The following is a 22,920-nucleotide window of genomic DNA, read 5'->3' as shown; positions in this document are numbered from 1 at the left end:
CAGAAAGGTATTACTTGAAGGAGATAGCTGGCAATACATCAGGCACTGAGAGAATACTATGTAACTTAACTGACCTGTCCATCGTCATCAAGTGAAACAACTTTAACTCTGGACAATACGATTGCTGGTGAAAGTGCCTGAATCATAGCTCCGCAGTATTAGAGAACCGGAATAACTGTGTTGGTGTATACAAGTATTGAATACGATCACATATAACCATGATATTCCCTCCAATCCGAGGTCTAATGGTAGAGTGTCTGTCCAGAGAGTGACAGGTCGGTGGTTTTGATGCCTGGCCGTGTCATACCACAAGACATTAAAACATGGTACTTGTTGTCACCCTGTCGGGCAGTCAGCATTAAGGGGCTAAAAGGACTGGTCGGCTCGGAGTCAGTACCCTGTGTCTGAGTGGGGTATCCATCTTAAATTGCAGCATATCTTTGTGAGCTAGCTCCATTAAACAGGCAAAAATCGGGACGAGTACGAGCAGCCACACATGCTGCTATAGAAGTACAATATCTTGGACATGACGCTACACCCCATTTCGCCTCACTGTACCTCATCACCAGTATATTTATTCACCTATTCACCATGTTCACTGATTGGCTGTATCAGGCATATATATCATTCTAGGATGAATAAAAGGTAAAGATGTAACATGTTATATATACTTTTTTTCCATTGATAATGGTATACAGGAAGCTATTATAGTCATGCTCAGCAAGCAACATCACTTCAACATTCGAGAAGAGATCTAAGGAAAGCAGGCCTCATTACGAATGGTAAAGGGGTTTATCTAAACATTAGCTTTGATGGAAACTGTCTCTGATCAGGGAAAGGTGGACAGAAATATAATAGTCCAAGAAAAGTGTTTGTCGTAGAATAAAGTATAGAAAATTGTGTTCATCAAAATGCCCTTTCTTAGCTTTGAGACCTTCTCACATTATATGTATTGATTGTCAGGAGACTCAAGTTCTCTCGCTTGTGATTATGACTCTGTCACATTGGATTTCATTCCCTCTGTCTGTTGGTTACATGTTGTTGTTCAGTAATCGGCCCAGTAGATGACTTTCCTTGAACGCTCACAGCTGACCAGAGAGGAGCCAATCGGATTCCACGCACAGGCCATTATTGCATGACTGAAAGAGATGACAGGAAACCCATGAAAACATTCATATAGCAAACTTTTATAAAGCATACATTCATATAGCATATATTCGTATAGCATGCATACATATAGCATACATTCATATAGAATACATTCTTATAGCATACATTCTTATAGCATACATTCGTACAGCATATATTTATATAGCATACATTCATATAGCATATATTTATATAGCATACATTCATATAGCAAACTTTTATATAGCATACATTCATATAGCATACATTCATATAGCATATATTCTTATAGCATACATTCTTATAGCATACATTCATATAGCATCCATTAATATAGCATATCTTTCTATAGCATACATTCATATAGCATATATTTATACAGCATACATTCATATAGCATACATTCATATCGCATATAGTTATATAGCATACATTCATATAGAACACATTCATATAGCATACATTCTTATAGCATACATTCATATAGCATACATTCATATAGAATACATTTATATAGCATACATTCATATAGCATACATTCATATAGAATACATTTATATAGCATACATTCATAAATCATATATTCATATAGCGTACATACATATACCATACAACATATACCATACATTCATATATATCCTATAGCATACATTCATATATTCATAGAGCATACATTCATATACCATACAATATATACTATATAGCATATATTCATGTAGCATACAACATATGGCATATAGCATACATTCATACAGACAGAGTACAGGGGCTCACTGGACAAATATTCTACTCACTGCAAGTCAAAGAACACCCACAACTGGAAGGATGTGTAACAATTCCCACCAGTCACGACAGAAAGTCATATCTATACAATACCTATAGCCATATGAAAACAATCAGGTGTTCTTTAACTTTGTTCGAGTAAAGTAATATCCGGGTGTTTCATAAGCTTAGCTATTATGAGTCCACATGATAACACTAAATTCCAAGTTCGGGCTAGTAGTCCCCAAAGTATTTGTCAGGGACTACGCTTATGAAACCTCCCCAGATTGTTACTCCCAGCGACAGTGCACGACATACATAGTAACCAGTTCTGTACAGTCTCTAATTCTCACCTATGTTCTTTAAGAAGTTTCTCCACCTTGTTCTTGCCGATGTTCCAGATATACAGCCCTCCATCATTTGAACCAGCAGCTGCAAAGCTGCCATCAGGGCTGGAGACAGACACACACGTTCATGTCAGAGGTACTACAGGATCATTTAGACATACTACGGTACGACTGAGTGAACACACAATGCCATTTAGAAAGTGGTCAAATGGAACAAATGTTATATTTGGATAACACTTTCTTAGTACAGTACAAATTCTCGTACTTTTTTGGGTTGAGTCCCATCCAGGATTCGAGTGAGTGAGTGAGTGAGTATGGTTTAACGGCGCTTTTAGCAATATTCCAGCAATATCCCGGCAGGGGACACCAGAAATGGGCTTCACACATTGTATCCATGTCAGGAATCGAACCCGGGTCGTCTGCGTAACGAGCGAATGCGAACCACTAGGCTACCTGACCGCCCCTCCAGGATTCGAACCCACACTGAGGCACCTAACAGCCAGCACACAAAGTCAGCGATCTAACCCACTCAGCCACCGGGTACATCAGGTTCCTATGAGAGATCCTACAGGTTTACTTACTCACTGGTAATGCAGAAGAGAAAAATGAGACATGCTTTTTCTGGGTAGCATACAAGAAAACCGCACATGGCAATATTGTTTAGAAATGAAATTGGAAATACAAGTTGTCCATCACCTTATCAAGTAACCCATTATTGCCAAATTTTTAAACATCTCTGACATATATATGAATTTGTTTTGGGTCTTAAAAAGCCCCTGCTCCACTGTCAGTGTCCTAAATGTCTGGGGCATTAATTACAGCAAATACAATACATAAATATAACATAACGCAACAATCAAAATGTGTGGCAATAATCTACAAGCCTGGTCCCCTTTGACAAAGTGATCTTAGCGCTACTATGGTCGTAAGTCACCGTGAAGGTATGGGAGCTACAATTGTTGTAGAGCTAAGATCACATCGTGGAATGGAGCCCAGGGTCCCCTTTGACAAAGTGATCTTAGCGCTACTATGGTCGTAAGTCACCGTTAAGGTATGGGAGCTACGATTGTTGTAGCACTAAGATCATATCGTGGAATGGAGCCCAGGGTCCCATTCAACAAAGTGATCTTAGCGCTACTATGGTTGTAAGTCACCGTTAAGGTATGGGAGCTACGATTGTTAGAGCACTAAGATCACATCGTGGAATGGAGCCCAGGGTCACATTCAACAAAATGATCTTAGCGCTACTATGGTCGTAAGTCACCGTTAAGGTATGGGAGCTACAATTGTTGTAGAGCTAAGATCACATCGTGGAATGGAGCCCAGGGTCCCATTCAACAAAGTGATCTTAGCGCTACTATTGTCGTAAGTCATCGTGAAGGTATGCGAGCTACGATTGTCGCAGATTGTCTCGGCACTAAGATGATTGTACATGTAATTGGCATCATCATCATCATCATCATCATCATCATCATCATCATCATCATCCTTCATCATCATCATCATCATCATCATCATCATCATCATCATCATCATCCTGCACTACTATTTACCTGAAAACAGCCCTTGACCAATCACAGCCCACTTTAAACCCATCAGCGCTGTGAACAGAATAAATCCACTCATTAATATTATCAACAAACATATTAACACCTCTACCATGTCTATAAAGACATGACTGAGTGAATTAGGATGTTCATTTTTTTAACACTTTTTTTCTTTTTGTGTGTACAGGCACTCTCTATGGGTATTGACACATTTCTAAGAGAAATAGTGATTGCAACATAATTACCTTACGGACATATTATAAGTGATGTGTAAACATTTGACATTGGATAAATTTAACCTATGTAAACAGATTGTAACATGAGTGAGTGAGCTGGGTTTCACGCCGCTTTTAACAGTATTACGGTTATATCGCAACATGTCAGCTTAATGTGGGAGGAAGGCCTGAAGTGATGCAGGTCTCAGACATGATTGTGACATGAGTGTGTGTGAGTATGGTTTTACGCCGCTTTTAAAAATATTCCTGCAATATCACGGCGGGGGACACCAGAAATGGGCTTCACACATTGTACCATGTCGGGAATCGAACCTGGGTCTTCGGCGTGACGAGCAAACGCTTTAACCACTAGGCTACCTGACCGCCCCGATTGTGTCATGAAGACCAGCATGTCAAAAACTTTCCATATTTACATTCTGAATAGACAGTGAACTTGTTGAAATGATAAGAATTTGTTGACATAGTCTTCAGACCAGTAAAATTTTGTAAACAATTCGTACATTTGTTTTTGTAGATGTACAATTTATTTAGAACAAAAATCAAGTGGAGTGCGTCATATAATTTTTCTTTAAATCAAAATATGATATTTTGCTAATTTATTTCAAATTTTGGGACAGTACGCTTTTTTATCCGTTTTATTTGTGAGTGAGTATGGTTTTTACGCCGCTTTTAGCAATATTCCAGCAATATCATGGCGGGGGACACCAGAAATGGGCTTCACACATTGTACCATGTCGGGAATCGAACCTGGGTCTTCGGCGTGACGAGCAAACGCTTTAACCACTAGGCTACCCGACCGCCCCGATTGTGTCATGAAGACCAGCATGTCAAAAACTTTCCATATTTACATTCTGAATAGGCAGTGAACTTGTTGAAATGATAAGAATTTGTTGACATAGTCTTCAGAAAGGTAAAATTTTGTAAACAATTCGTACATTTGTTTTTGTAGATGTACAATTTAGTTAGAACAAAAATCAAGTGGAGTGCGTCATATAATTTTTCTTTAAATCAAAATATGATATTTTGCTAATTTATTTCAAATTTTGGGACAGTACGCTTTTTTATCCATTTTATTTGTGAGTGAGTATGGTTTTACGCCGCTTTTAGCAATATTCCAGCAATATCATGGCAGGGGAAACCAGAAATGGGCTTCACACATTGTACCCATGTCTGGAATCGAACCCTGGTCTTTGGCGTGACGAGCGAATGCTCTAACCACTAGGCTACCTGGCCGCCCCTCCATTTCATGAAGCCGTCACCCTGTGCCACAATGGCTTGACATCTTCACATTCAAATATCAGATGGAAAATAGATTCAACTTCAACACTGCAAAAAACTACATAATGGTTACAGTTATATTTAATAGATGAATAAATCTCTTTTAGTTGAATTCTATGGACCACTCAGTATTGAAACCATTTCAGTTTGGTGGTATCGGCTGCCCGAAAAGCAATAAAATTATATGTTTTTCATAAATCATCCGTTATTTCTGGGTTAATTTCATTTTCCCATTTTGTTTCACTGTGAACGTTTTCCTTTTCATTAAAATCATTCGCTAAATTTGAATAAAATATCTTGCATCCTTTATCTTCCTTATACAGTATCTCTAAATATTGAGGAATAAGGGGCAATTCTTGTGGGTTTACAAAAAATATTGAGTTGGTATGTGCATGCTTACAAACTTATTAGATCCTGTCACGGCTAGAACAAACTCTTAGATCCTGCCATGACAAGAACAAACTCTTAGATCCTGTATGACTAGAACAAACTCTTAGATCCTGCCATGACTAGAACAAACTCTTAGATCCTGCCATGACTAGAACAAACTCTTACATCCTGTCATAGCTAGAACAAACTCTTAGACCCTGTCACAGCTAGATTAACTCTTAGATCCTGTCATAGCTAGCAAAACTCTTAGATCCCGTCACAGCTAGGAAAACTCTTAGATCCTGTCACGGCTAGAAAAACTCTTAGATCCTGTCATAGCTAAAACAAACTCTTAGATCCCGTCACAGCTAGAACAAACTCTTTGATCCTGTCAAGGCTAGAACAAACTCTTAGATCCTGTCATAGCTAGAAAAACTCTTAGATCCTGTCAAGGTTAGAACAAACTCTTAGATCCCGTCACAGCTGGAACAAACTCTTTGATCCTGTCAAGGCTAGAACAAACTCTTAGATCCTGTCATAGCTAGAAAAACTCTTAGATCCTGTCAAGGCTAGAACAAACTCTTAGATCCCGTCACAGCTAGAACAAACTCTTAGACCCTGTCACAGCTAGATTAACTCTTAGATCCTGTCATAGCTAGAAAAACTCTTAGATCCTGTCACGGCTAGAACAAACTCTTAGATGCTGTCAAGGCTAGAACAAACTCTTAGATCCTGTCATAGCTAGAAAAACTCTTAGATCCTGTCACGGCTAGAAAAACTCTTAGATCCTGTCATAGCTAAAACAAACTCTTAGATCCCGTCACAGCTAGAACAAACTCTTAGATCCTGTCATAGCTAGAAAAACTCTTAGATCCTGTCATAGCTAGAAAAACTCTTAGATCCTGTCACGGCTAGAAAAACTCTTAGATCCTGTCACTGCTAGAACAAACTCTTAGATCCTGTCATAGCTAGAAAAACTCTTAGATCCTGTCACGGCTAGAACAAACTCTTAGATCCTGTCATAGCTAGCAAAACTCTTAGATCCTGTCACGGCTAGAACAAACTCTTAGATCTTGTCACAATCAAGCAAATTGCTTTGCCATAGACCACAGAGATACCTGTGTCATTCGGTCAAGAGATAGAATATATACAAACTGCCTACCAGAATGTGGCTGACACTTGGTTCATCCTGAGGTCGATAATCTTCACCGAGTCGTCTCTCGTGCAGCACAGCAAACTACACCGGTCTGAAAACAGGGAAATCAGGGCATCTACTTTCTGTTTAATGATGACATAATTATTTGAAATAGACAAATCATTTGCAGAGTTGTAATTCATTTCATTAAGGGATCTTCCTACTTGTCAAGCACCTATTGTTATAGACAAAAAAATCCCCCAAGTGGGGTGAATGGTTAGACAATGGGGGATTAAGGGGGGCATCTCGCAAACTTGGTGACCATCACATACCCATGCCCTTGAGTGAGTGAGTGAGTGAGTGAGTTGGGCTTAACGCCGATTTTAACAGTATTCCAGTTATATCACGGTGTGTCAGCTTAATGTGTGAGGAAAGCCCGAAGTAATGCAGGTCTCAGACATTTACCACTTCGGAGAAATCCACGAGCATGGATATGGTGCTGACAAACCTAGAAACATCATCGGGGTGAACCGAGATTCAAACCCACAATCATAGGTTTCTGGTGTGCCCAAGGAATGCAACTCTGCACAGTGAATCGCGGCGCCTTACATCATATTCCTTATAACCATGATAACTGATATGTTGCACTTAATATTAATATTAAGGTACTATTGACATCAATGGTGTGGGAGTTTTCAGAAGTGCATCATATAATGATTTGGTTGGTTGGTTTGTTGTTTAACACGACACTCAGCAATATTCCAGCTATATGACGACGGTCTGTAAATAATCAAGTCTGGACCAGACAATCCAGTGATTAATATCACGAGCATCAATCCAAACAATTGGGATCGATGACATGCATCAACCAAGTCAGCAGGCTGACCACCCGATCCTGTTAGTCGCCTTTTACGACAAGCATAGTCGCCTTTTACGGCAAGCATGGGTTGCTGAAGACCTATTATACCCCGGATCTTCATCATATAATGAAAGAAGCCAGGAAAACAGCTGCAGACGAAGCATACAGTTTAATACCGGCTCTGAATGTATCAAATTAATTACCAGTGATGTCACATGGACACAAATAAAGGCGACCCAACACTGAGAACTACAGAGCTACTGATAAGCAGCGTATTTGCATAAATACCCCCCCCACCCCCCCCCCCCCCCCCCCCCCCCCACCCCCAAATATTCAAAACCTAATTACTTTCAATTAACTTGCTTACAGAAACAGAAATACCCAATGAAGCCTTTTCAGCAAGCGTAGAAAGGAGCTAATTTCCGAAACACAATTGCAAGCTAATTTACTTTCCGAGTCCAGCCTATATATTTAGAACAGTTATATGCATCTAATACATTATTTCATTTTTTTTAAATCTTAAGATGTTCACTAATTTTGGGAAAAACCAATAGAGTGATGAATAGATGAGTGAAAAAATATTGGTTACCCAATGAAAAATATAATAATCCAATTAAAATCGAAACCCTTGGGTAAAAACTCAAATGCTCAAAAAGTTATCTGGAGCTCTGGAACTAGCTTATGGAGAAAATCAATGCATGATCTAGTTTATAGTATTTCAACATTATGAAAAATTATTACTGCATAATAAACTGCAACCATGGCAACAGCTGTGTGCGTATGGAGGCATAAATATGTCACAACATCGTTTCAAATACTCCAAACGATAATCAAATTGACAAAGCATATAAAACTGGCAATATAAAAATGCATAAATTCTATACACAAGGATGAGTTATCAGTTACTGTCCATATTTACCTGCTTCATGAGCAGGACTATTGATGGCCAGGTTGTATTGTATTGTGGTACTGTGAGAACAGCTTTAATGCATTATGAAATGTGTCAGCTGTGTGCTGTCATTGATTCCAAGCAAAACTTCAACACTCACTGCATCACAAATGCAATGTTGTCATTGCAACATATTACATGGGCACAGTGCTCAAACTTAATGGGTTCCTGGGGCCCGTTTCACAAAGCGATCTTAGAGAGCTATGATGATCGTAACTGCCATACTGTAACATTGACTTACGAGAGTCTTAGCACTAAGACAATTGTAATTCTTATATTGTAACGCTGACTTACGAGAATCTTAGCACTAAGACAATCGTAAATCCCATACAGTAACATTGACTTACAAGAATCTTAGCACTAAGACAATAGTTACTCCCATCTAGTAACACTGACTTACGAGAATCTAATAGCTATGATGATCGTAAATCCCATACTGTAACATTCACTTACAAGAATCTTAGCACTAAGACAATCGTAGCTCCCATATTTTAAGATAGACTTACGTTTGCAACACTGACCTATGAGAACCTTATAGCTATGATGAGCATAAATCCCATACAGTAACATTGAATTTTGAGAATCTTAGAGCAAAGATGATTGTAACTCCCATACTGTAACAATAACTAACGAGAATCTTAGCACAAAGACAATCATAACTCCCATATTGTAACACCGACTTACAAGAATCTTAGAGCTATGATGATCGTAAATCCCATACTTTAACACTGACTTACAAGAATCTTAGAGCTATGATGATCGTAAATCCCATACTTTAACACTGACTTACAAGAATCTTAGAGCTATGATGATTGTAAATCCCATACTTTAATACTGACTAACAAGAATCTTAGAGCTATTTTGATCGTAAATCCCATACTTTAACACTGACTTACAAGAATCTTAGAGATATGATGATCGTAAATCCCATACTTTAACACTGACTTACAAGAATCTTAGAGCTATGATGATCGTAAATCCCATACTTTAACTCTGACTTAAGAGAATCTTAGCACTAAGACAATCATAACTCCCATATTGTAACACTGACTCACAAGAATCTTAGAGATATGATGATCGTAAATCCCATACTTTAACACTGACTTACAAGAATCTTAGAGCTATGATGATCGTAAATCCCATACTTTAACTCTGACTTAAGAGAATCTTAGCACTAAGACAATCATAACTCCCATATTGTAACACTGACTTACAAGAATCTTAGAGATATGATGATCGTAAATCCCATACTTTAACTCTGACTTACAAGAATCTTAGAGCTATGATGATCGTAAATCCCATACTTTAACACTGACTTACAAGAATTTTAGAGATATGATGATCGTAAACCCCATACTTTAACATTGAATTTCCAGAATCTTAGGGCTATGACGATCGTAAATCCCATACTTTAATACTGACTTACGAGAATCTTAGAGCTATGATGATCGTAAATCCCATACTTCAATACTGACTTACAAGAATCTTAGAGCTATGATGATCGTAAATCCCATACTTTAACTCTGACTTACGAGAATCTTACAGATATGATGATCGTAAATCCCATACTTTAACACTGACTTACAAGAATCTTAGAGATATGATGATCGTAAATCGTATACTTTAATACTGACTTACAAGAATCTTAGAGCTATGATGATTGTAAATCCCATACTTTAACTCTGACTTACGAGAATCTTAGAGCTATGATGATTGTAAATCCCATACTTTAACTCTGACTTAAGAGAATCTTAGGGCTATGATGATTGTAAATCCCTTACTTTAACACTGACTTACAAGAATCTTAGAGCTATGATGATCGTAAATCCCATACTTTAACACTGACTTACAAGAATCTTAGAGCTATGATGATCGTAAATCCCATACTTTAACTCTGACTTACAAGAATCTTAGCACTAAGACAATCATAACTCCCATATTGTAACACTGACTTACAAGAATCTTAGAGATATCATGATCGTAAATCCCATACTTTAACACTGACTTACAAGAATCTTAGAGCTATGATGATCGTAAATCCCATACTTTAACACTGACTTACAAGAATCTTAGAGATATGATGATCGTAAACCCCATACTTTAACATTGAATTTCCAGAATCTTAGGGCTATGACGATCGTAAATCCCATACTTTAATACTGACTTACGAGAATCTTAGAGCTATGATGATCGTAAATCCCATACTTTAATACTGACTTACAAGAATCTTAGAGCTATGATGATCGTAAATCCCATACTTTAACTCTGACTTACGAGAATCTTAGAGCTATGATGATCGTAAATCCCATACTTTAACTCTGACTTAAGAGAATCTTAGAGATATGATGATCGTAAATCCCATACTTTAACTCTGACTTAAGAGAATCTTAGAGCTATGATGATTGTAAATCCCATACTTTAACTCTGACTTAAGAGAATCTTAGGGCTATGATGATTGTAAATCCCATACTTTAACACTGACTTACAAGAATCTTAGAGATATGATGATCGTAAATCCCATACTTTAACTCTGACTTACAAGACTCTTAGAGATATGATGATCGTAAACCCCATACTTTAACATTGAATTTCCAGAATCTTAGGGCTATGATGATCGTAAATCCCATACTTTAATACTGACTTACGAGAATCTTAGAGCTATGATGATCGTAAATCCCATACTTTAATACTGACTTACAAGAATCTTAGAGATATGATGATCGTAAATCCCATACTTTAACTCTGACTTACGAGAATCTTAGAGCTATGATGATCGTAAATCCCATACTTTAACTCTGACTTACAAGAATCTTAGAGATATGATGATCGTAAATCCCATACTTTAACTCTGACTTAAGAGAATCTTAGAGCTATGATGATTGTAAATCCCATACTTTAACTCTGACTTAAGAGAATCTTAGGGCTATGATGATTGTAAATCCCATACTTTAACACTGACTTACAAGAATCTTAGAGCTATGATGATCGTAAATCCCATACTTTAACACTGACTTACAAGAATCTTAGAGATATGATGATCGTAAATCCCCTACTTTAACTCTGACTTACAAGAATCTTAGAGCTATGATGATCGTAAATCCCATACTTTAACTCTGACTTACAAGAATCTTAGCACTAAGACAATCATAACTCCCATATTGTAACACTGACTTATGAGAATCTTAGCACTAAGACAATCGTAACAACCATATTTTAAGATAGACTTACGTTTGTAACACTCACTTGCAAGAACCTTAGAGCTATGATGATCGTAAACCCCATACTTTAACATTGAATTTCCAGAATCTTAGCACAAAGATGATTGTAACTCCCATACTTTAACACTGACTTAAGAGAATCTTAGGGCTATGATGATTGTAAATCCAATACCGTAACAATGAATTTCGAGAATATTAGCCCAGACAATCCTAACTCCCATACTGTAACACTGACTTACGAGAATCTTAGCACTTAGACAATCGTAACTCCCATATTTTAAGATAAACTTACGAAAGTTGTAGCACTAAAACTTCAGAGGTAGCCAAATGACTATTTTGACTAAGTTCTATTGCTACACATATGTAGAAACCAAAATAACCATGTCTGCTACTAATCATACATAAATAATTCCTCCTAAAGTCAACAATGAACCGAAATACATAAATATTAATGTAATTAGTATTTTATTTTACTTGATAGTTTATTGGATAAGCAAGGATATACCTACATAATCTAGTAACATAAATTGCATCATTGTTCGAGGCACAAATAACAATACTAAAGTACAGTTTCCACTAATATACAATTCGAAGCCTAGTGCCATGACTTGTACATATAATACCCTTTAAGGTGGGGGTACAATAAGCAGTTCTGAAAAGTCAGATAGGTACAACTTTCAGTGTTCACAAATACACATGGCATCACCTTGTCTATCAGCGACCAAGTCAGAATTGACCATCGGGGACCGGACAAACTACTAGGATAATTGTTATCATCAAAATGCCAAAAATATCATGTATATTTCTATATTCCCCACCTCGCGTGAGGACTTGTTGGTTTGTTGTTTAACACCACACTCAGCAATATTCCTGCTATATGACAGCGGTCTGTAAATAATCGAGTCTGGACCAGACAATCCAATGATTGACATCATGAGCATCGATCCACGCAATTGGGATCGATGACATGCATCAACTACGTCAGCGAGCCTGACCACCCGATCCCGTTAGTCGCCTTTTACGACAAGCATAGTCACCTTTTACGGCAAGCATGGGTTGCTGAAGACCTATTCTAACCCGGAATCTTCACGGGTCCGTGATGACATGTATGCATCCTTGGTACACTACCTGGAGCTAGATCTAGCGATGTCAGCCGTCCCTGCAGCATGATTTCATTAGCACTAGAATCTGACCGGGTGTCCCAGAACCGGACACGCTTGTCGAAGTGGCCGCTGATGATGTTGTTGCCGTGCAGCGTCACCAGGTCATTGCAACTTGACCCCGCAAATATTGTCTTTATACCTGAAAGTACAACAAAACTTTCAGTCAGCACATTTGATCTCAACCCTGGCCAGGAGAAAGGAGTGAGTGAGTGAGTGAGGTTTTACGCCGCATTTAGCAATATTCCAGCAATATCACGACGGGGGACACCAGAAATGGGCTTCACACATTGTACCCATGTCGGGAATCGAACCCGGGTCTTCGGCGTGACGAACGAACGCTTTAACCACTAGGCTACCCGACCGCCCCTGACCAAGCTGGAACCAACATGAATAACAGTAAGAAAGGACAGTATCAATAAAAGTTTGATAATTCATGAAAAAAATTAACATTACTCCCCTAAATTTGAAAACTTGTAATCCCGCAGCAATATTTAATACAATCTATTACCCTCATCCAACACCAACCCTACACTTGCATCCTTGCATCAGAACCTGTCTGAATCATAAAATTAATCACAAATGATTCCATTGCATTTGATTGGCTAACCAAACAATATATTTGAATTTATATTCGCATAAATTGAAAAAATAAAAAATTGAATTAGACCATGTCCATTTGCAGACTACTCTTTCCTGACTGGCTGATAAAAGGATGTGGAGGGCTTGGACTGCGTTATTCATGTCCTCGTTGGTTCTTGATTTGGGGAAACATGTGGTCTGTAGTTTTGAAGGTGACAGGCAAACACAGAGATACTCACACGCCCTGCTGTGGAGGTCCCACACCTTGAGCGTCCTGTCATGGCTTCCCGACACAACCTTGTTGGTGTCCCCTAGGAACTTGGCTGCCAGCACCTTCCCACTGTGACCTGTTAGTGTGTGCTGCAATCCGTTGAGAAATACAATATATATAACAGGGCTAAAGGTAATCATTGTATTGAATATAAGGGTCTAACATGATATCACACATATTGTAAACCAGGGTCTAACACGTTATCTTACATATTATATACCAGGGTGTAAGTAATTGTTGAAGAAAATACCATACAATTTGGAACTGTGACGATCCGGGGTAGAATAGGTCTTCAGCAACCTATGCTTGCTGTAAAAGGCGACTATGCTTGTTGTAAGAGGTGACTAACGGGATCGGGTGGTCAGGCTCGCTGACTTGGTTGATGCATGTCATCAATCCCAATTGTGTGGATCAATGCTCATGATGTCAATCACTGGATTGTCTGGTTCAGACTCGATTATTTACAGACTGCTGTCATATAGCTGGAATAATCCAGCGTTAAACAACAAACAAAATATTAAAACATACATATTGTATTTCCCAAGGGAGGAAAAACATGAATTCTGGCACAGGTTTTGTCACATCAAATACCTACATGAATGTAATATGTTAACTCTCAATAATTACCTCTTCTCTCTTTGGAAATCAGTGTCAAGAAACTAACTGGGTCAACTTAACATCTTCAATGATAGTCTGTGACCTCATTACCATAGTAACACTGAGATACTGTATCACATCAACTACTTGTATTACATCAAGAGCATGTGAATCATTATAAAACTTGTTCCATATGGATTTTCATTAACCGTTATTTCTAACCACAACAAAACAATCTATATATTTACCCGTAATCGCTGATCTGTCACTGACCAGACTCGACTTGCAAAGTCATTAGAAGCACCAAGGATTAAGCTGTCCTGAAACAAACAAAATACTCGTGAAAGTGTTGAAGGTCCACATCAAGTCACGAATGAATTAATTTTGTAAATCCTGAGCCATGACACTAATTCATGAGGGACAGGTAATCCATAATTCCGAGACGTTTCCTCATATTTGTCCTTAGTTCTTCTGTTCTGAGAAAATGTAAGATTCCAGTAGGGCTGGGACGGGTAACTCAGGTACTCGGGTCGGGTGAGGTACAGAGTAGGGCCCCGGTACCCACAGGACTACCCGGACCCGTGGTTAGTCACGTGATGTATTGTTTAATGACAAAAACTCACTATAGCTCAGTGATTACACAAGTCGCTAATGTAGACATTTCTTTCTCACGATGCACACATTCCTTTTGACTTGCATATGTTTGAGAAAAGATAAAGCTTCAGTCAACTTCAGTGTACACATGATCTGATCGTTTGATACATGTACCTAAATAATTATGGCCAGGGCTGCAGTAAAACAATTCCCAATCAGACATTTTGTTCCCAACTCGAGACCCGCAGTGGGTACGTGGGTAGGGTCGTGTAATAGGGGGTTGGTAACCGGGTAGAAAAAGTGGAATCGTCCCAGCCCTAGTTTCCTGAACCAAAACTGGAGAAGTGAAATAAAATCATCATGATTTCATGAACAATGGATGACTTCATCATGTGCATCGGGGGCACAGATGGCCCAGTCGTCTAAAGCGCCACGATTCACTGTGCAGAGTTGCGTCCCTTGGGCATGCCAGAAACCTATGATTGTGGGTTCGAATCCCGGTTCGCCCCGATTATGTTTCTAGGTTTGTCAGCACCATACCCGTGCTTGTGGGTTATTTACGTTCTAACTAAATTATACATCTACAAAAACAAATTCTTATCATTTCAACAAGTTTACTGCCTATTCAGAATGCAAATATGGAAAGTTTTTTGACCTTCTGGTCTTCATGTCATAATCACGTCTGAGACCTGCATCACTTCGGGCTTTCCTCCCACATTAAGCTGACACGTCACGATATAACAGGAATACTGTTAAAAGCGGCGTTAAACCGAACTCACTCACTCACTCATCATGTGCATCAGTGCGTTCATATGCACCTTTACCCATGCACATCTAGGTAGTATTCCAGCCACATAATTGTGGGTGACACCAAGAAGAGGCTTCACACAGTGTGACTATGGTGGGAATCGAACCCAAGGTTTTGGCTGGTGAGCCAGTAGTTGGTTGGTTGGTTTGTTGTTTCACGCCACACTCAGCAATATTCCAGCTATATGATGGCGGTCTGTAAATAATCAAGTCCGGACCAGACAATCCAGTCATTGACATCATGAGCACCGATCCACACAATTGGGATCGATGACATGCATCAACCAAGTCAGCGAGTCTGACCGCCCGGTCCCAATAGTCGCCTCTTACGACAAGCATAGTCACCTTTTACGGCAAGCATGGGTTGCTGAAGACCTATTCTACCCCGGATATTCACGGGTTGAGACAGTCGTTCAACCACTAGGTTACCTATGGAATTGTCTCCCTTTGAATGAGTTGCCCGACCTCAATAGACGACATAGTCTCAATAAAACACAAACACTTGGAAATCAGTCTGCGACTATAGCCACAAGTCCAAAATCTGAGTCTAGTAACATTATGTTAAGTCTAGGCTCAGTTAACAATAATCAATATAATAAAACTAAATTCTACTGAAAATTATGCTAAAGGCCCCGTCACCATGTGTCACACTACAACGTTTCAGAGTAACTTGCACCTAGCGTGTAAAAGTGTAAAAGACAGTTAGTATGTCAAGCTTTCATAAAAAAAACCATGATTTTGGCATGTCTAACATATTAGTAGTGCGTCACTGACTTAACTTATGATACATAACTTATGACAGCGTATAAAATCTTATTGCCAGCGTGTGTCTGGTGTGTTTAACGTATGGCCAGTGTATGCCCAACGTATGAGTAGCGTATGACTAGCTTGCTCAGCGTAGGGGAAAGGTGCCTAAAACGGGCCGTACGGGTAACGTATATCTGGCGTATGTAAACGTATGTAGAACGTACCTCAAACGTATGCCTAACGTATAATTCATACCTTCATACATTCATTCCCACACGCCAAAAATTTTGTGCATGTACAAAAATGTTTTTAAGCCTCGGCATACTACAATGTATACCAGCGTGCCTTTAACATATACAACTTACATCTAACTTATCCATAGCGTGTTTCAGCGTTGCCGGCGTTTTGGCAAAAAATCTCATATGTCGCCATACGGTACTGCTATACGTTGTAGTGAGACGGGGCCATAAGAGCTATGGTCATGAGAGTAGTCTCAAAATGTTTTGGCAGACTGGGGAATTACTAAATACATGTACATAAGTTAAGCAAACGTTACGTTCAAGTCCCTGTTCCACAAAGCCACCTTAGCACCATGACCATCGTAAGCCTGTGATAAACTATGGGAGTCACGATCACCTCAGCGCTAGGGCTGTTACGATTCACTCGCATATTCGGTGAGTCGAACCGTAACCATTCATCAATTGAATTTGTTATTCATTGCCATAAGAATAAAATATTTATGAATATGCAATCATATGCATTTACATACCCTGTACCTAAAAATATCCATAACAACATATCATATGTATAGATTTCTTCAAAAACACTTATAACATTTAACAGTATTGTGGTCACTGGTCATTGTCACATCTGAGCAGATACTAGTACCTGGATAAGTGCAGTATATAAATGTATAATATATTAATAATTAACAAACCATGTCAAATAATTTATGTTATTGTTTCACAGAAAATAACAAATAATACATCAACTGCTGACTTGTTATTGTCTTCATGAATTAATATTCATATTTGTTACCCTATATATTCGTGATACGAATCATATTCGCCTCATAGTGTATTCATTGCAGCCCTAATCAGCACTAAGACCACTTTATGGTATGGGTCCCAGGAAAGAAGACATACAGTATTCGACGTAATAAGCGCCCAGGGCGCTCTCAAAATTAGAAATAGGGGGCTCTTATTAGAATATTATTTTGGTGGAAAAAAGATAAATTTCATGGATTATGCTGACAGCCTGAACTGTTTATATACGACAGATATATTTTTCCAGAATTTAATTGCGTATAATTAAGGGTGCATATAACACACGCGTGCATATTATCCACGAATATGTAAGTCTTGTGTACATTGATCAATCGGAAGGGGTGCTAGTAGGGATTGTTCACTTGCCACTATATTAGCAAATATCGCCGTGGGCGCTTATTAGAGCGGGGCGCTTATTACGTCGAATACGGTAATCAGCATTGTTTTGTGTCAGCAAAGACAGCCACCTACTTCAATGTCAAACTCTATCGCCATGATCCCGGCATTGCTACCCGTCAGGATGCCCTTTTGTTCACATTTGCCTGGAATAAAAAAAACTCTTGTTTACAACAAGGTGAGGTGAAATTGGGTAAAACGTCGCGTCCAAGATTATTGCACTTATATAGCGACGTGCATGCACTTGTGTTCTGACTCCGAGCCGACCAGTCCTTGTTTAACCCCTTAATGCCGAGCGCCAGACAGGGTAACAACAAGTACCTGTTAACAACAAATACCTGGAGGCATGCAGATGTAGCGGCCATAAAATGTCCGATCTGAACCACGGACCTTCTGTCTGTCCACATGGCTAAAGAGGTTGTGGCAAGACTCCACCCCCTGCTACCGCATTTTGGCAACTCGGCTCCTGAGAGTTTCTAGGGCTTCGGTCCTGCCCCACACTGAAGCAAATGTAGCACATGTGGCGTCTCCTTGGGAAAGTGACTTTGTTCAAAATGTGCCTCTGTTCCCCCAGCAGTGAATGGGTACCCGGTAGGATGAGATGGCAATATGGCTGTTAACTTTCCAGCCCCTAACAGGCAGCTTGGGTTGTATACTCCTCAGGGAGCTGAGAATGATTCGTGATTGCACATTGCTCCAGTGACCTGGGTAATGATAGCGCTTTAAGCATGCCCCTGATTGGTGTGGAAAAATACACAATATAAATAGTCTATTATTAGTACTAGTAGTAGTATTACTAGGTAGAAGGTGTATCATCAGCATGTTTAGTCAGGGACAGGTCAGGTAACGAGAGGGAGCTAGATTAAAGTGAGAACCAAGGATAATAATAGTTGGTTGGTTGGTTGTTTAACGCCGAACTCAGCAATATTACAGCTATATGACGGCAGTCTGTAAATAATCGAGTCTGGACCAGACAACCAGTGATTAATATCATGAGCATCCATCCACGTAATTGGGATTGATGACATGCATCAACCAAGTCTGCGAGCCTGACCACCCGATCCCGTTAGTCACCTTTACGACAAGCATAGTCACCTTTTACGGCAAGCATGGGTTCCTGAAGACCTATTCTACCCCAGAATCTTAAACGGGTTGGATAATAATAGAGACAATCTAGAATTAACAATATCAGACAACGGCAAACAGGCAATAACTCACAAACCCCAGCCAGTGTATTAATGCTGAAGTTCTCCTCCAGATCATGTAGACTTTCAGGGTACTGAGGTGGGGATGGAGTGGTACTTCATATATGTTATCACTATTTTGGCTAGTAAATGTTTCAGGCTAATTTGCATCCCTGATCCTGGCACAACTAAGGGAAGCAACTCTGTACAACACCCTGCAGCATCTTAGACCTCTGGGGCCAAGTCCATTTCAGTGGCAAGGGGGTTGGTGTACACACAAAGGGAGGCTCACCCTTTGGAGTGAGTGAGTATCGTCATACGCCGCTTTTAGCAATATTCCAGCAATATCACGACGGTGGACACCAGAAATGGGCTTCACACATTGTACCCATGTCGGGATTTGAACCGGGTCTTCGGCGTAACGAGCGAACGCTTTAACCACTTGGCTACCCGACCGCCCCAAACTTGGGGAGGGCACAGAAATAGAAATGAAAAGTTTCCAGTGTTAAATAGTGAACATATTTGTATGGTTAAGAATTACTTTAAATAATATAGCTATGGCAATTTTGGACACGTCCCATGGTTAAAAGCTCTAAATATATGTTTGCGTCTACTGTTGAAAGGCTAGGATTCCTTCCTTCCACTATAACTTCATATAGCTCACCATTAATAATTTCCCAGAGTTTTATTTTTCTATCGGCACTACCAGTTGCAAAGAGTCTCCCAGAGCCGCTCCACTGCACAGCATTTACCTCCCCTTCATGAGCATCCTGTAAGACAAGAATTCAGGTTCAGCATTAACTTGTACTTATACAGCAATGTGCAAGCCAAGAAGTCCTTGTTTGAGCCCCTAAATGCTGAGCGCCAGGCAAGGTAACAACAAGTACCATCTTTATCATCTTTTGGTATGACGCGGCTGGAGATCGAACCCACGAGATTCCGCTCTCCAGGCAGACGCTCTATCCAATAAACCAAAGGTGCGGTCTAAAAATAAATTTGAAAAAAATATTTGAAAAGTGTCATCCCCAACAAAGCTCTGTGTTGTAGAGGTACTCACAAAGACACACTGTGCTTTGCTTGGTATGGAGGCACTGAGACAGATGGGGGTAATGCCTGGCATAAAACAACATTCACTCACTCACACAGCGTTGTAGAGGTACTCACGAAGACACACTGTGCTTTGCTTGGTATGGAGGCACTGAGACAGATGGGGGTAATGCCTGACATAAAACAACATTCACTCACTCACACAGCGTTGTAGAGGTACTCACGAAGACACACTGTGCTTTGCTTGGTATGGAGGCACTGAGACAGATGGGGGTGATGCCTGACATAAAACAACATTCACTCACTCACACAGCGTTGTAGAGGTACTCACGAAGACACACTGTGCTTTGCTTGGTATGGAGGCACTGAGACAGATGGGGGTAATGCCTGACATAAAACAACATTCACTCACTAACACAGCGTTGTAGAGGTACTCACGAAGACACACTGTGCTTTGCTTGGTATGGAGGCACTGAGACAGATGGGGGTGATGCCTGGCATAAAACAACATTCACTCACTCACACAGCGTTGTAGAGGTACTCACGAAGACACACTGTGCTTTGCTTGGTATGGAGGCACTGAGACAGATGGGGGTGATCCCTGGCATAAAACAACATTCACTCACTCACACAGCGTTGTAGAGGTACTCACGAAGACACACTGTGCTTTGCTTGGTATGGAGGCACTGAGACAGATGGGGGTAATGCCTGACATAAAACAACATTCACTCACTCACACAGCGTTGTAGAGGTACTCACGAAGACACACTGTGCTTTGCTTGGTATGGAGGCACTGAGACAGATGGGGGTAATGCCTGACATAAAACAACATTCACTCACTCACACAGCGTTGTAGAGGTACTCACGAAGACACACTGTGCTTTGCTTGGTATGGAGGCACTGAGACAGATGGGGGTGATGCCTGACATAAAACAACATTCACTCACTCACACAGCGTTGTAGAGGTACTCACGAAGACACACTGTGCTTTGCTTGGTATAGAGGCACTGAGACAGATGGGGGTGATGCCTGGCACAAAACAACATTCACTCACTCACACCGTGCTGAAGAGGTACTCACGAAGACACACTGTGCTTTGCTTGGTATGGAGGCACTGAGACAGATGGGGGTGATGCCTGGCATAAAACAACATTCACTCACTCACACAGCGTTGTAGTGGTGCTCACGAAGACACACTGTGCTTTGCTTGGTATGGAGGCACTGAGACAGATGGGGTGATGCCTGGCATAAAACATCATTCACTCACTAACACAGCGCTGTAGAGGTACTCACGAAGACACCCTGTGCTTTGCTTGGTATGGAGGCACTGAGACAGATGGGGGTGATGCCTGGCATAAAACAACATTCACTCACTCACACAGCGTTGTAGAGGTACTCACGAAGACACACTGTGCTTTGCTTGGTATGGAGGCACTGAGGCAGATGGGAGTGATCCCCGGCAGCAAGAGCTTTCCGCTGCAACAAACAGATCATGTATGTTCACCAGGTTAAGTGAGTGAGTCAGTTGGGTTTTATGCATTCCAGCAATATCACTGTGCGGGATGCCAGAATTGAGCTTCACACATTATAACTATGTGGGGAATCGAACCCGGGTCTTTGGCGTGATGAGAGAAAGATTTATCCACTAGACTACCACACCGGCCCTCACAAGTTTAAGCACAAGCAGTGTTCAAACTTAAGCATGAAAGTCAAAAGGTCCTGGTCATGACCCTAATGTAACAAAAAGGTTTAGGGACCAGTCATTTATGATAGGGTGGGATGGGGAGGGTCACCAAAACATATGACAGCCTCAAAGGGGGGGTCATTAAAAATATTACACATATTTGGGGAGGGTCATGAAAAATTGGACATACCATATTCGACGCAAGAGGCGCCCAGGGCACTCTCAAAATTAGAAATAGGGGTCTCTTATTAGAATATTATTTTAGTGAAAAAATTAGAGTTGAACGTTAAATTTCGTGGATTATGCTGACAGCCTGAACTGTTTATATACGACAGATATATTTTCAAGAATGTAATTGCCCATAATTAAGAGTGCATATAAAACATGAGTGCGTATTATACATGAAGAGATAAGTCTTTTGTACATTGATCAATTGGAAGGGGTGCTAATTGGGATTGTTCACTTGCCAATATATTAGCAAATATCGCCGTTGAATACGGAAAAGTGTTTTGGGATTTTGTCTTTTCCAGGGAGGGTCATGAAAAAAATGTACAAAGGACACGGGGAAAAAATTCATCCCAAAAATGACATGCATTTGAAGGTGGAGAGGGGGCTGGGGGGGTATTTTTAGTACATTAGTGCATCAAAAACCTCTGACCCCACCCCCATGATAATTTCATAAATGACAGATCCCTAAGGGGCCCCATGGTTCAAATACAACCAGCAGCAAACCTCAAGGCCCTATGCGTGACAAGTGAACACTTTAACCACAAGGCTACCCCACTGCCCTAAGCATCATTTTCAGAAGACATTAGTGTCATTGTGTGGACCATTATTAGCTGAGGTTTCCAGCCCAGACAGAAATTACTGGACTCCGGCTTCGAACTGTAAGCGCCAGTTCCGATAACACTTACGTTTCTGTTATTGCAACAGGTTCCTTGGCTGCATCCGCAAGGTCTTTCCGCAACTGTGCTTGC

The 22,920-nt window shown here is 40.1% G+C and overlaps 1 protein-coding gene across 1 annotated transcript in view; it reads right to left on the bottom strand.

Moving 5' to 3' along the window:
* Positions 1-497: 497 nt before the first annotated feature.
* The window catches only part of LOC139447561 (autophagy-related protein 16-1-like), a 34,995-nt gene continuing 12,572 nt past the window's right edge, over positions 498-22,920 (bottom strand). Inside the window, exons 7-17 of the mRNA XM_071228964.1 lie at positions 22,858-22,920; positions 21,660-21,735; positions 19,877-19,982; positions 18,104-18,174; positions 14,687-14,758; positions 13,810-13,930; positions 12,957-13,130; positions 6,830-6,914; positions 3,791-3,838; positions 2,244-2,342; positions 498-1,139 (exon numbers count right to left, since the gene is read on the bottom strand). The exon at positions 22,858-22,920 is cut by the window's right edge and continues 6 nt beyond it. Coding sequence (XP_071085065.1) covers positions 1,046-1,139; positions 2,244-2,342; positions 3,791-3,838; positions 6,830-6,914; positions 12,957-13,130; positions 13,810-13,930; positions 14,687-14,758; positions 18,104-18,174; positions 19,877-19,982; positions 21,660-21,735; positions 22,858-22,920 — 1,009 coding nt within the window. The 3' untranslated portion in view covers positions 498-1,045. The remainder of the gene's footprint in view (positions 1,140-2,243; positions 2,343-3,790; positions 3,839-6,829; positions 6,915-12,956; positions 13,131-13,809; positions 13,931-14,686; positions 14,759-18,103; positions 18,175-19,876; positions 19,983-21,659; positions 21,736-22,857) is intronic.

Source organism: Haliotis cracherodii, unplaced genomic scaffold (genome assembly GCF_022045235.1).
Source record: "Haliotis cracherodii isolate W230 unplaced genomic scaffold, xgHalCrac1.p SCAF_7, whole genome shotgun sequence".
In the NCBI taxonomy this organism is placed as follows: Eukaryota; Metazoa; Mollusca; class Gastropoda; order Lepetellida; family Haliotidae; genus Haliotis; species Haliotis cracherodii.
The sequence above is the reverse complement of the archived record's forward strand: the minus strand, read 5'-3'. Positions and strand labels throughout refer to the sequence as shown.